This window comes from Teleopsis dalmanni, chromosome 2 (genome assembly GCF_002237135.1).
Source record: "Teleopsis dalmanni isolate 2A chromosome 2, ASM223713v2, whole genome shotgun sequence".
NCBI classification, from domain to species: Eukaryota; Metazoa; Arthropoda; class Insecta; order Diptera; family Diopsidae; genus Teleopsis; species Teleopsis dalmanni.
In genome coordinates this window covers 209,886,273-209,896,938 of record NC_051847.1, presented here as the reverse complement: position 1 = coordinate 209,896,938, position 10,666 = coordinate 209,886,273, and the positions used below count along the sequence as shown (strand labels likewise).

General features: G+C 30.4%; 2 protein-coding genes across 2 annotated transcripts; one reads left to right on the top strand and one right to left on the bottom strand.

The window, feature by feature from the left end:
- Positions 1 to 68: 68 nt before the first annotated feature.
- On the top strand, positions 69 to 2,096 carry LOC119684965 (protein kibra-like; the record flags this gene model as incomplete). Its single annotated transcript, XM_038099126.1, is given in 5 exon segments — positions 69 to 145; positions 223 to 528; positions 600 to 720; positions 785 to 994; positions 1,552 to 2,096. Coding segments are annotated over 5 exon segments (1,168 nt in total), but the record flags the coding sequence as incomplete, so codon positions are not given.
- A 4,134-nt stretch (positions 2,097 to 6,230) lies between these two features.
- On the bottom strand, positions 6,231 to 10,587 carry LOC119676661 (myb-like protein AA). Its single transcript, XM_038087911.1, has 5 exons — positions 10,489 to 10,587; positions 8,670 to 9,728; positions 7,052 to 7,658; positions 6,864 to 6,892; positions 6,231 to 6,809 (listed from the first exon to the last, which is right to left on the bottom strand). Exons 1-5 carry the CDS (start codon positions 10,585 to 10,587, stop codon positions 6,231 to 6,233), a joined length of 2,373 nt encoding a protein of 790 aa, XP_037943839.1.
- Between the last annotated feature and the right edge of the window lie 79 nt (positions 10,588 to 10,666).

Here is a 10,666-nt window from a genome sequence, read left to right as displayed (position 1 = left end):
TTCGAATTACAAGAACAAATTACTGAAGAAGTAACAGAAAACTTAAATGGTGAAGATGAAGATGATGATGATGATGACGATGATGATGATGAAGAAGAGGAAGAGGAGGAGGAATTGGAAGGAGCCGTTGGTGGTTCTACAGATGGTAAGCATTTTAAATGAAATAATTTGATTTAACTAGAAAAGTAATGTTTTCTTCAATTTTTTATTATTTTTGTTTAGCTTTCGTGGCTGCTTATTTGATGAAACAAGAATATGCTGACAAACAAACAAATACAGAATGTGCTTTTCCGCCAGAAAAATCTCGTTCCAGCCAACAACAACAGATGTCAGATGATAGGCCTGTGAAACGTTCGCAAACCTTCACACCTTCAGCTGCTGTGGGTAAAAATCGTTATATATGCCGTTTAAATCGCAGTGATTCCGATTCTGCCATGCATTTCGGTGTGACACCGCATCCTTTCCATCGTGGTGCCATTGAGCGTCGTTCATTACGCATACATCCCAAAGCACCAAAATCAGTGACAAGTATGTATTGAAATGATGTAAACAAATTAAGAAAATAATATTAATGGAGTTTGTTTTTTGTTTTTATGTAGAACTACATCATACTCATATACCTAGAACAAGTTTAGATTTGGAGTTGGACTTACAGGCGCAGCATAGTAAGCTTTATTATCTTAATGATGAAATATCCAAGCTGCAAAACTTGAAAGAAACGTAAATATTCATTTAGCATTTCAGTCGCTGAAAGCATTCTTATTTTTTCAATTTATTATTATAGTTTAGAAAAAGCGCGCGATAATATGGATCCTTTGATTGCCTCTTGGGCGATGGAAAATGAGGAATTCCAACGTTTAGTTGAACGTGCGGATCCTTCTAAGTGTCCTGAAGAAAAGCAATTACAAAAACTACTAATCAAAACAACCAAAGAAATTTATAAGCTGCGTAAAACAAAAGTGCCTAAAGGTTGTCCGGATTTAGTATCATTCAAGTAAGTAAAAATAGGAAATGTATATTCATTAATTAATTTCTTGAGTAGATTGATTTTACACTGGAAGATTATAAATATCTTTCCTCACATAATTATTAGTTTTCTTACTCACTAACTTACTGCTGTCCTTCTTAGTCGAGCACAGGGCCTTTGGAGCATAGGACATTAGTTTTCTAACATTTTTTTAAACATTAAATGTAATTAATTGCCGACGTAAAATCAAACTCAAACGGTGTATTAAATCAGTATTGTTAAGTTCGATAATTACTTACTTTAAGGAATTCCTATTCGGTTTTAGAACTTTAATAAATGGCCCTGAACCGATATATTTGCCGGAGCGAAAATCAGATCCGAACCGAAAAAAAATATTGGTCCTATATCGGCTCAGTATTGTACAGTTGGGTAGTTGTTTCTTCAGAGACATTATACTTCAGTTTTTAAATCTAAAATGTTTTATTAAATATAAAACATATTAATATATATTATAAATATATTAAAATAAACAAATTTTTCTTTTTAAATATATAATTCTAACTGAATTATTTCCTTTTTTTCAGAGAAAAAATATCATTCTTTACACGCAAAGGACTTTCAGTACCTGAGCTTCCACTTGATTTTTTAATACCTGAAGCTGATTCAATAGAGGAGGAGGAGGAAGAAGAAGAAGATGATGATGAAGATAATGCCGCAGAAACAGCCATTGCTATAAATACAGCTCTTGTTGCTAGCAGCAATAGGAATAAGAATCTCAGCGATAATCATTCAGGCGGTCGTAGAGAAATACCAGCGTACAAATGTAACGCCATATCGATGAGCACAAATGTTACAACAGCACCAACTCAAGCGACTCAAGCGACACCCACAATAACAGCAACTGTTCCAACATTAGAGAAAACATTAACAAATAACACAACTAACAATGAAAACGATGATGTGAACCCAACAGAAACGCCAAAAGATGGCCATCGTTACACTTATGTTGTTGACCCTACCTATGGAGTAGAGGTTTAACTTAGATTACTGTTTAATTGGTAGGGCAGCAAGATATTAGTAATTTTAATTACACTTGTATATTATTGTAATTTATTTAATTTATAAACGTATTTAAGAAAATTTAAAGAATTTAATTGTATAAAATAATTTGTAATTTAATTATTATAACTGATGAAACAAATTTCGTGCCTATAAAATTTAATAGAAAAAGAAAAAAATTTTTAAATTTTAAGTAGTTGTTATGAAATTGTATAGAGAATGTAAATTTATTCATATTTGAATAAGAATTGTATAAGAATTTTTAATTTATATTTAATTTTAAGAATGGGAGCCATTCTTATTGTTAAGCTTAAACCTCTGCATTATATCCATTGATTCCCCTAAATTATAAACCGAAAACACCAACTGTGCATATGTAAATTTATATACTAATCCAATCATATGTTAACTGTATTCCTAAGACTATAACAGCTATACTGTTTGTTGATTATTAAATCCATATATACATATATAAATGAATATAAAAACTAACTTCATAATTAAGATAATAAAACTAAATTAGTGAAAATATTATAATGAACTTATTTTTGATGCATGTAAAATTTGCTAAAATTTTACTAAAAGCAAAATAATTTCCTTTTTAATTGTTTATTATTTTTATTATTATTATATTTAAATATAAACTGATTATATATTTTTTTTAAACTAACCATTTCAATGGGTGAATCTAAACTCTTATTTTTATTATATTTTTTAAAAAATACTTTTATTAAGCTTGCGTTTTTGTTGAGCTCGATTATATTATAATACTGATATATAATATGAAAAACATATTGTAATAAATGTTTTGTAAAAAAAAATTATTTATATAAAAAATTTTTAATATTTAAAAATAAATTAAATAAAACAATTCATGAATATTTTATTATTTATGTAAAATAAAAGAAATTTAATTAGCAGTTACATATACTTATATTGTAATAGCTTATATATTATATATTTAACAATATAAATAACTATTTATAATTTTAACAATTTTATTTTTAATTTTAGTTCTTAATTATTAATTTTAAAATTTGTTATATTAGTTTTACGGTAATTAATATTAAAAATAGTTATGTAAAAATCACTGCAAAATGTATGAAACGGAAAATACTGTTTTTCTTGTACAACAATTTGTTGTAAGTTTTGTTGAAGTTAAATTAAACAAATCTTCTGTATAAATATTGGTAGTAAAATTATTATTTAAGAGATTTTGTAGTGTAATTTATGCGTAATTGGAATGCTTTGTTTCTTTTATTTTGAAAACTGTTCCATAAATTGATAATGAAATTGTGTGTGTGAAAAATGAAAAATTTGATATAAATTTTCATATCCCATCCCCCTCCAAAAAAAATTACTCAAATTTTTAGTTTCTTTTTTTATAAAATAATGTAAAACAGTTTAAAAATGTATATTGTAATTGTGCAATAAACAAAATCAAAAACATTAAAACGAAGTCTTTTACTACTAAAAAAATTATATTCAATAATAATGGATTTCGCAGTATTGAATTTTATTCACTTATTAAATGCTTTATTCTTCTCCTTATTTAATTCTTTTAATGTAAATCTTCATAAATCAATACTTTGAATATAGTTTTGATTATCCTTCACAAAATTAAATTGTGCCTGTTTTAATTTTATCATGTATTGTTTGATATTCTAGACATGAACTAAGCATAGTGGGCTGGATCGCCCACAGATAAACTAGTTAGAGTGCCAATTTTTTATACTTGTTGCAAAGCGGATATTTTATAGATAAGGAAACATAATCTTGCGCAGGTCCAGATTTAAGTAAGGATGACATAAAAGTAGCTAAAATATGGCTAAATAGACTAACAAACGTTACTGAAACCCAGACCGTAATATAAAGACGTTTAAATTAAAGACCGTAATGTTACGATCTTTGCTGTTTACAGTAATTTTCACATACTGCTTTACCGAGTCATGTTGACGTTAGTTTTTCTTGGTAATATTATTCAGTTTATACAATTATTAAAGAAAGCTTAAAAGTATGCAAATTTATTTAATTGGTCAATAAAGTTGCACTTTAATATATATATATAGGGCTAACATTTGAACTGAAATGAATGGATTGGCACCCATGAAAGATTTTTACACAATATTTTTAAAGATTGGTAAAGAGGTAGATTGTAGTAATAACTATCCCAGTGAAGACGGACTCGGATACTAAGAATTAAAATTTTTGGCGATATAACCGAAAAGTTTTAAAGCACTAGAGTTGACTCTACAAATTTTAAGATAGGATTTTTATTTGTTTAGATAACATTAATCAGAGCAGAACCTTAGAAGTGAATCTGCTGAGGTACCATAAAAATTGAAAGCTGGTAAATGCTTGACTCTATGAATTTTAATTAGAGATACAACTATCTCTAATGAGATAGTTCTCTAACCGCCAATGATTGTATCTTATTAATTATTAATGCCCTTATTGCCGATGTCGCATAGATATTCTATGAAGTAAAGTGAGTAAAGTGAATAGACGATAATTACTAAATAAAAGAAAAAATATTCACTGTTGTTAAAAAATGTATTACTCATTCTTTGTTAGTTAATACTCGCAAATATTATTGCTTTATTATTTTGAGTTCTGTGACAAGAAATCCATTGGAAATAGAAAAGTGAGTAACAGAAAATTTGCATATCCAAAATTTTTTTCAATTTTTAATCAATTGAATTCGCTTGGGGGTCTATTGAACAAATTTGACAGGACTCAATTTTTAACTCTTACTGTCGTAAAAATTATATATCAAATATTAAAGCAGTAGATGTTTCCAAGAACAAATGATAAAGGATTTGACAATACCCGTAACACCTATGGTCAGCATAAGATTTCATTTCGTTGAGAACTTTTTTGCTAACGACTTCAAATAAAATCTCTCTTTTTATAATATACTTTTTTAACATATTTTATTTTTAAGTACGGCTTTGGGTCAGTTAGTTAAAGTACACTGCCTCTGAGCCTCAAATATAATTTAACAAATTCTTGTGAAGATTTTCACAATATTTAAAAAAACGACAACAATCTACTGAAACAAATTAACTCAAATAAAAAGTATGTCGAGGAGTAAAATTACACATTTTTTTATATTTATAAATTATACTTATGTTAAAAATAAAAAAATATTACGATATTATTTTTATTATATATGAGTTGTCCCGCTTTGCCCATCTAAAAATCTGGTTACCTTAGTCTACTGTTCAAATTTGACAGGGTTCAATTCCTGATACTTACAGTTCAAAAATTATATACAGGCAATTGCAGCAGTAGATGTTTCTAAAGTCCAATAATGAGGAGTTTTATCGGCTTAAAGTTTTATTTGATTTAAAATATTTTTACTATTAAATCCAAAGAAGACCTAATTTTTGATAATGATACACTATATTAAAATGTATTTTTTTTACAAATTTTGTATATATTATCGTTTAAACTATATAACCCCCTTAGCACACAGAACTTCACTTAAATAAAAACTGTTTTGCTTTCGAATTTAAGTCAAACTACATTTTATATAATATAATTTTTTTAACATATTTTATTTATATTATCGTATAAAATAAATTATTATTAAGACATTAATTGCATTATTAAAAATATTTATATAACAATTTCATACATTTTCTTAAAATTATTTTGTTATTATATATATACAAAAACAAAAAAGAAATGTGAACAATAAAAATATTTGCATAAGTAGAATAGTTCAATGAAAAAATACATTTTTAGCAGAAAATAATTATATATTTTTTTCAATTTATAAAATTAAACTAATTTAAAATTAAATTATTTTTAAACTAATTTTAAAAAAATTTTGAAATATTTTGCAGTGCAGTGCCAATAGTGCTTAACGGTGTGTGTAAAAAAGTGTGCTGTCAATTTGCAAGTGTACGTACGATATGTAAGACCAGACACTCGTTTTGGTGAATTTGGTGAGAATACATCAAAAGTGCTCTTTGCTGAATAATTTTGGTGAATAACAGAAAAAAGTTGTAGTGCGTTTATTTTCAGTCCCACATTGGCGCCAAAATGCGTTCCACACAAGTTGCAGACGAGCTGGCTCTGTTAGTGCGCTTAGTTTCTATATTTAATTATTTGTTTTTATTTTTTATATTTTTATTTGTACAAAGAATTGGAAGTGGAGTAAAAATGCTATGCGACAGATTAGGACGGTAGAAAATACTCAGAATCCGCCATTGAAATGTAGATTTTGTGCTGAAAAGTTTTTAATGCCATGGTTAAGTGCTAGAATTTTACTTATTATTCTAAATTCTTCAAAATTATTTCTATTACTTAATGGACTATGACGGAATTTGTTTAAACTAAAATTATTACCTGTGGGGGATTTCTGCTGCTGCTGCTGCTGTTGTTGTTGCTGATAGAATTGTTGTGCGTTTTGTTGCAATTGATTGCTTAAGTGTGGCTCCAAATGTTGCCTATAGAAATTTTGATTTGCTATATTTTGTTGCAACAATTGTTGCTGTTGGTTGTGCAACGCTGTTGGCAATACTGCAGCAAATGAATTACTTTTTTGTATTTGTACTTGGTTTAGACCAAAATTACCCGTGCCTTCTTCTTGACGGAAGAAACGTGAACGATTGTCTTGTTGTTGTTGTTGTTGTTGTGACTGTTGTTGTTGTTGTTGCTGCTGCTGAGTTTTTTGTATAGCATTGGTAACATAATTTGGTAGAACTTGTGATGGTTGAAATATTTGGAAACTATGTTGAGGTGGCACTTGGAAGGCATTTAGTTCCAATGGTTGCTGCGGTTGCGGCTGCTGCGACTGTTGTGCTGATAATGTGCTGAATGTGGGTGCAAAGCTAAACTGATTTGATGGTTGAATTTGTACAGAACTAACAGAATTAACAGAATTGATGGAATTAAGTGAATTGGTAGGTGTGTGCAGTGCATTAGGTGAATTAAATGAATGGAGTGGTGAATTGAGTGATTTTGGTGAATTTATTAAATTGCTTGCTTCGAACGAATTGTGTGAATTTAGTGAATTTGGTGAATTTGGTTGATTTTGATTAAAAAGTGTTTTTTGTAAATTTTGAAAAACATGTTGTATTGGATCGTTTATCGGTAGTTGTTGTTGTGTAAGGAAAGTATTGGGCGTTAGATTGTTATTATTGTTGAGATTGTTGTTGTTGTTGTTGTTGTTGTTGCTGTTTCCTCTTGGTAATACATTACTGAATTTATTGGCAACATCATGCAGTGGCAATTGTTGCTCAAGTGGATAAGTTTGATGCAATGGTATTGTTTTGGTTTGTGAACTTGCTAAAAACTCCACAGATGGACTTATGGTGAAGGATGGTTGTTGTGTGGGCTGCTCTTGTTGCAGTGGCAGTGTTTGTATTGAAGGAATTGGTAATTGTTGACTTTGTATATTGCTTGGCTGTGAGTTGATGGTGACTGCTTGACGTGGTGCTCCACCGAACTTTGATTGTTCTTCTAATAATTTCAACTGGCGATAGATGAGTTCCTGCTGCTGTTGTGCTTGCAGTTTAAGCTGGTATATCTGCAATTCCAATTGGCGTTGCTTCTCAATGAGTAGATTGTTAAAATTCGATGGTTCATTTGGATTTTGTACTGCTGTTTGTGCTGATGGATTCTAGAAAAAGAATTGGAAAGTATGAAAATAATATCTAGTACATCATACGATCGTAGAAGCATAAAAACTTATGCCGTTTTGGATTGGTAAGTTTGGGTAGCTCTTTCACAAAATGAATAACACAATAGATTAATTATTAATACTTTAGGTATTCTGTTAGATTAATAAAATTTAATTATATTTAGTGGCAAATGAAAAGTTGAAAATTAAATTAAAACAACAAAATAAGCGGTACTGACTTATCAAAATATGTGTAGCTGTCAAATAATGTTGGTGTTAGGTTTGTTTAGGTTGAAGTGGCACAAAGGCTATTTGAGCTCAAACAATTGCCCGTTGTAGTACCACGGATTGGCGTTTGTTCATACGCAGACTAGAGGTCAGTGTACGAGCAATGCTGAAAGTTCTGATTCCCCCATTTAGGTAAAAATGAACCAATCAGACAATTCTATAAACTTCTCTGTCTCTAATTTTGCAGGAAAACTATATTGTTAGGTCGGTAAGAAAAGGGGCCTGCAGATTTTAGATCTTCTGCTAGCCCAAGATGAACCCTGCCGGATGAGTTGGAGCACAGTTTCCTATTCATCCGCAGAGCCAAAACCATGACAAAAGTCATTACTAACTGGTGATAAGCAGGTTTCGCCTTAATTGAAGCAGCCGACTGGTACGTATTTTGTCCAGTTCAAACCAGCTCAATTTAATTATTAATAGTATGTTCGATTGAGACCGAGTCTAAATCTAAGTCTTAAGTCTGATAATTTTGATTATTCAAAATATATTCTTTAATTTAATGCCAATTATTGCATATGCGTACATAAGTCGTATTTGTAGTTGTGCCTCTGAAAAAGGTAAGAACACTTTGGATCAAGAAAAATGGTATATTAAGGAAGTTTTACGGAAAGAGTTTGCAGAGGAAAGAGAAGAAAATATATAAAAGTTAAAAGAGCTAAAGATAAGATGTTCAAAAATTTAGTTGACATTGCTAGATATATACATAAGTGAATGAATACTTACAGCTTCAAAACTTGATGTTGGAATTGCGTTGAGTAAAATATTAGCTGCAGTCGTCACTTGGGTAGATTGTGTGGGCAATGGAGCTGACAACAAATTGTGGGCTGAACTTAACGCAGCACTTTGTGGGCCCCCGGGTAAAACATTAAATTTAGATATTGTTGGACCAGTGTGAACTGAAAATATATCAGCACTGCGTAATGTGGTCTCTGCTGTTGGTGTGGGAATAGGATGTACGATTGGGATAACTTTTTTAGCTGAGCCACGTTCGTCTAAGTCTACAGTAAAGGCCGTGACAAGTGGCGCTTCCTGTATGCGTATATCGTTCTTATCTACCAATTCAATATTTTCACCGTCTTCATTGTGTGTTGGACGTGGTGTGGTGGTAGTTGTCGTTGTCGTAGTCGTAGTAGTAGGACGTCGCCTTGTCGTACGTGGTAGTGTTGTTGTAGTTGTAGTAGTGGTACTTGAGGTTATTGAATTATTTTTAGTTTTACGTATTTCAAATTTAACTTCAGCATTTTTATCGCTCGATATTTCATTTGAACGCAAAGCAGTGCCAACGCTGCGTGCTGCTTGCCGACTATCTTCAGCTGTGGCTTCTAGATCAGCAACAACTGTTGGTGAACCTAAATTTTGTATGCCTTTTTTATTAGTTTGTTTAAAAATTTTTGAACTATCTATGAAAGAGGATAATAATTGTTCTGGCGCATTTTTCTCGTCTAAAACTGCAGTGTAGAATTGTACAGTTGGTACCACATCAGAGGCATTTGTGCTTTCCTCTAGTACTTCTTCATTGGCTTGTGTAGTGTTGGTTGAAATAGTGCTGGCAATGCTGGTCACCAGGGTTGGTATTGTGGTAGTGGATTCTTCTAGGATTTCTTCTGTTGCTGCTTCTTTTTCTAGTTTATCTATGGCACGTAGTAAAGCTTGTCTCACCGAGTAGTCCAATTTTTGTATGGCCTCACGCGGTATGACTTCATTCGTTTCTTTCGAACTATCATCGTCAGCGCAAGCATTGCTAAGACACAAAGCAATTACGAAGAGGCAGGTTATGTGTTTCTGTAACGAACAATTTTAAAAAGTCAAAGCTTAAATAAAAATTTTTAAAATTTAATATTTTTATATATATTTTTGTTTTTTTTTTTTTATGGAAGTTTATTTAAATTTTATGCAATGATAATAATAACTAATAATAATTGTCGTGTACATTTAAAGTTAGCTCTGCAAGAAATGTGCAAAAAGTTAATGATGCTAAACTAATGTCGGTAAATGATGGCGTAAGTGTGGTGAATATCTCTCAATGGGCTGAGAAAGTTGAACTCACTGACCCAATTGTGCGAGGTAAAATATATTTTTTTTCTTTTTTTTTTTGCAATAATATTAACAAAATTAAGGCAATAAAAATTGAGTTGTTGAACCATCTATCCTGCATTTATTTCCTGCAATTATTTTTTTATTGACAGCAATTGAAGCTTTAACCTTTATCTTCAAGTAAACAGTTTAACTTAAATTAGCTCACTTAACTCACTTAGACCATATAGACCTTGAAGGTTATAATTTGTACTTATTAGCAACGTAATTTATAATTTCAAATTAAATTTGTTATGTTTATTTCATGCGTCTAAGCACATGCAGCCACCAATTAAGTCGTCTAACCGAATCTACATGTGTAAATCTTTCCGGTAGCTTTGCTGCAATTACGCGGTACGCAATACCTCAAATAAAAATTTATGAAAATTTCATTTTGCAGACTAAGACAAAAATGTGTGTCTTTAGCTAAAACTTAAGGTAAAATAAATTTTAATTTAATACAATTTACTGCAATTGCCACTGTAACATAACTACAATGCTGCGCTGAGCTGCGCTGCGCTGCGGGTAATGATGCTAAATATTTCTGCTCAATCCCGAACTTTTTCATTGTTTCATTGAAAACCTTTTAACCGATGTTTAGCATTTGTTTTTGTTTGTAATTTTAATTTATTTTTTTTTATTTTTAA

What these genes read in the sequence shown, in the direction of transcription:
- LOC119676661 (XM_038087911.1), bottom strand. Translation starts at nt 10,587, where the DNA reads ATGAAAAAGTTCGGGATTGAGCAGAAATATTTAGCATCATTACCCGCA. An exon ending in ATGTTACAGTGGCAATTGCA is followed by an intron (nt 9,729 to 10,488) that starts GTAAATTGTATT and finishes TGTTCGTTACAG; the next exon opens with AAACACATAACCTGCCTCTT. An exon ending in CAACATCAAGTTTTGAAGCT is followed by an intron (nt 7,659 to 8,669) that starts GTAAGTATTCAT and finishes TTCTTTTTCTAG; the next exon opens with AATCCATCAGCACAAACAGC.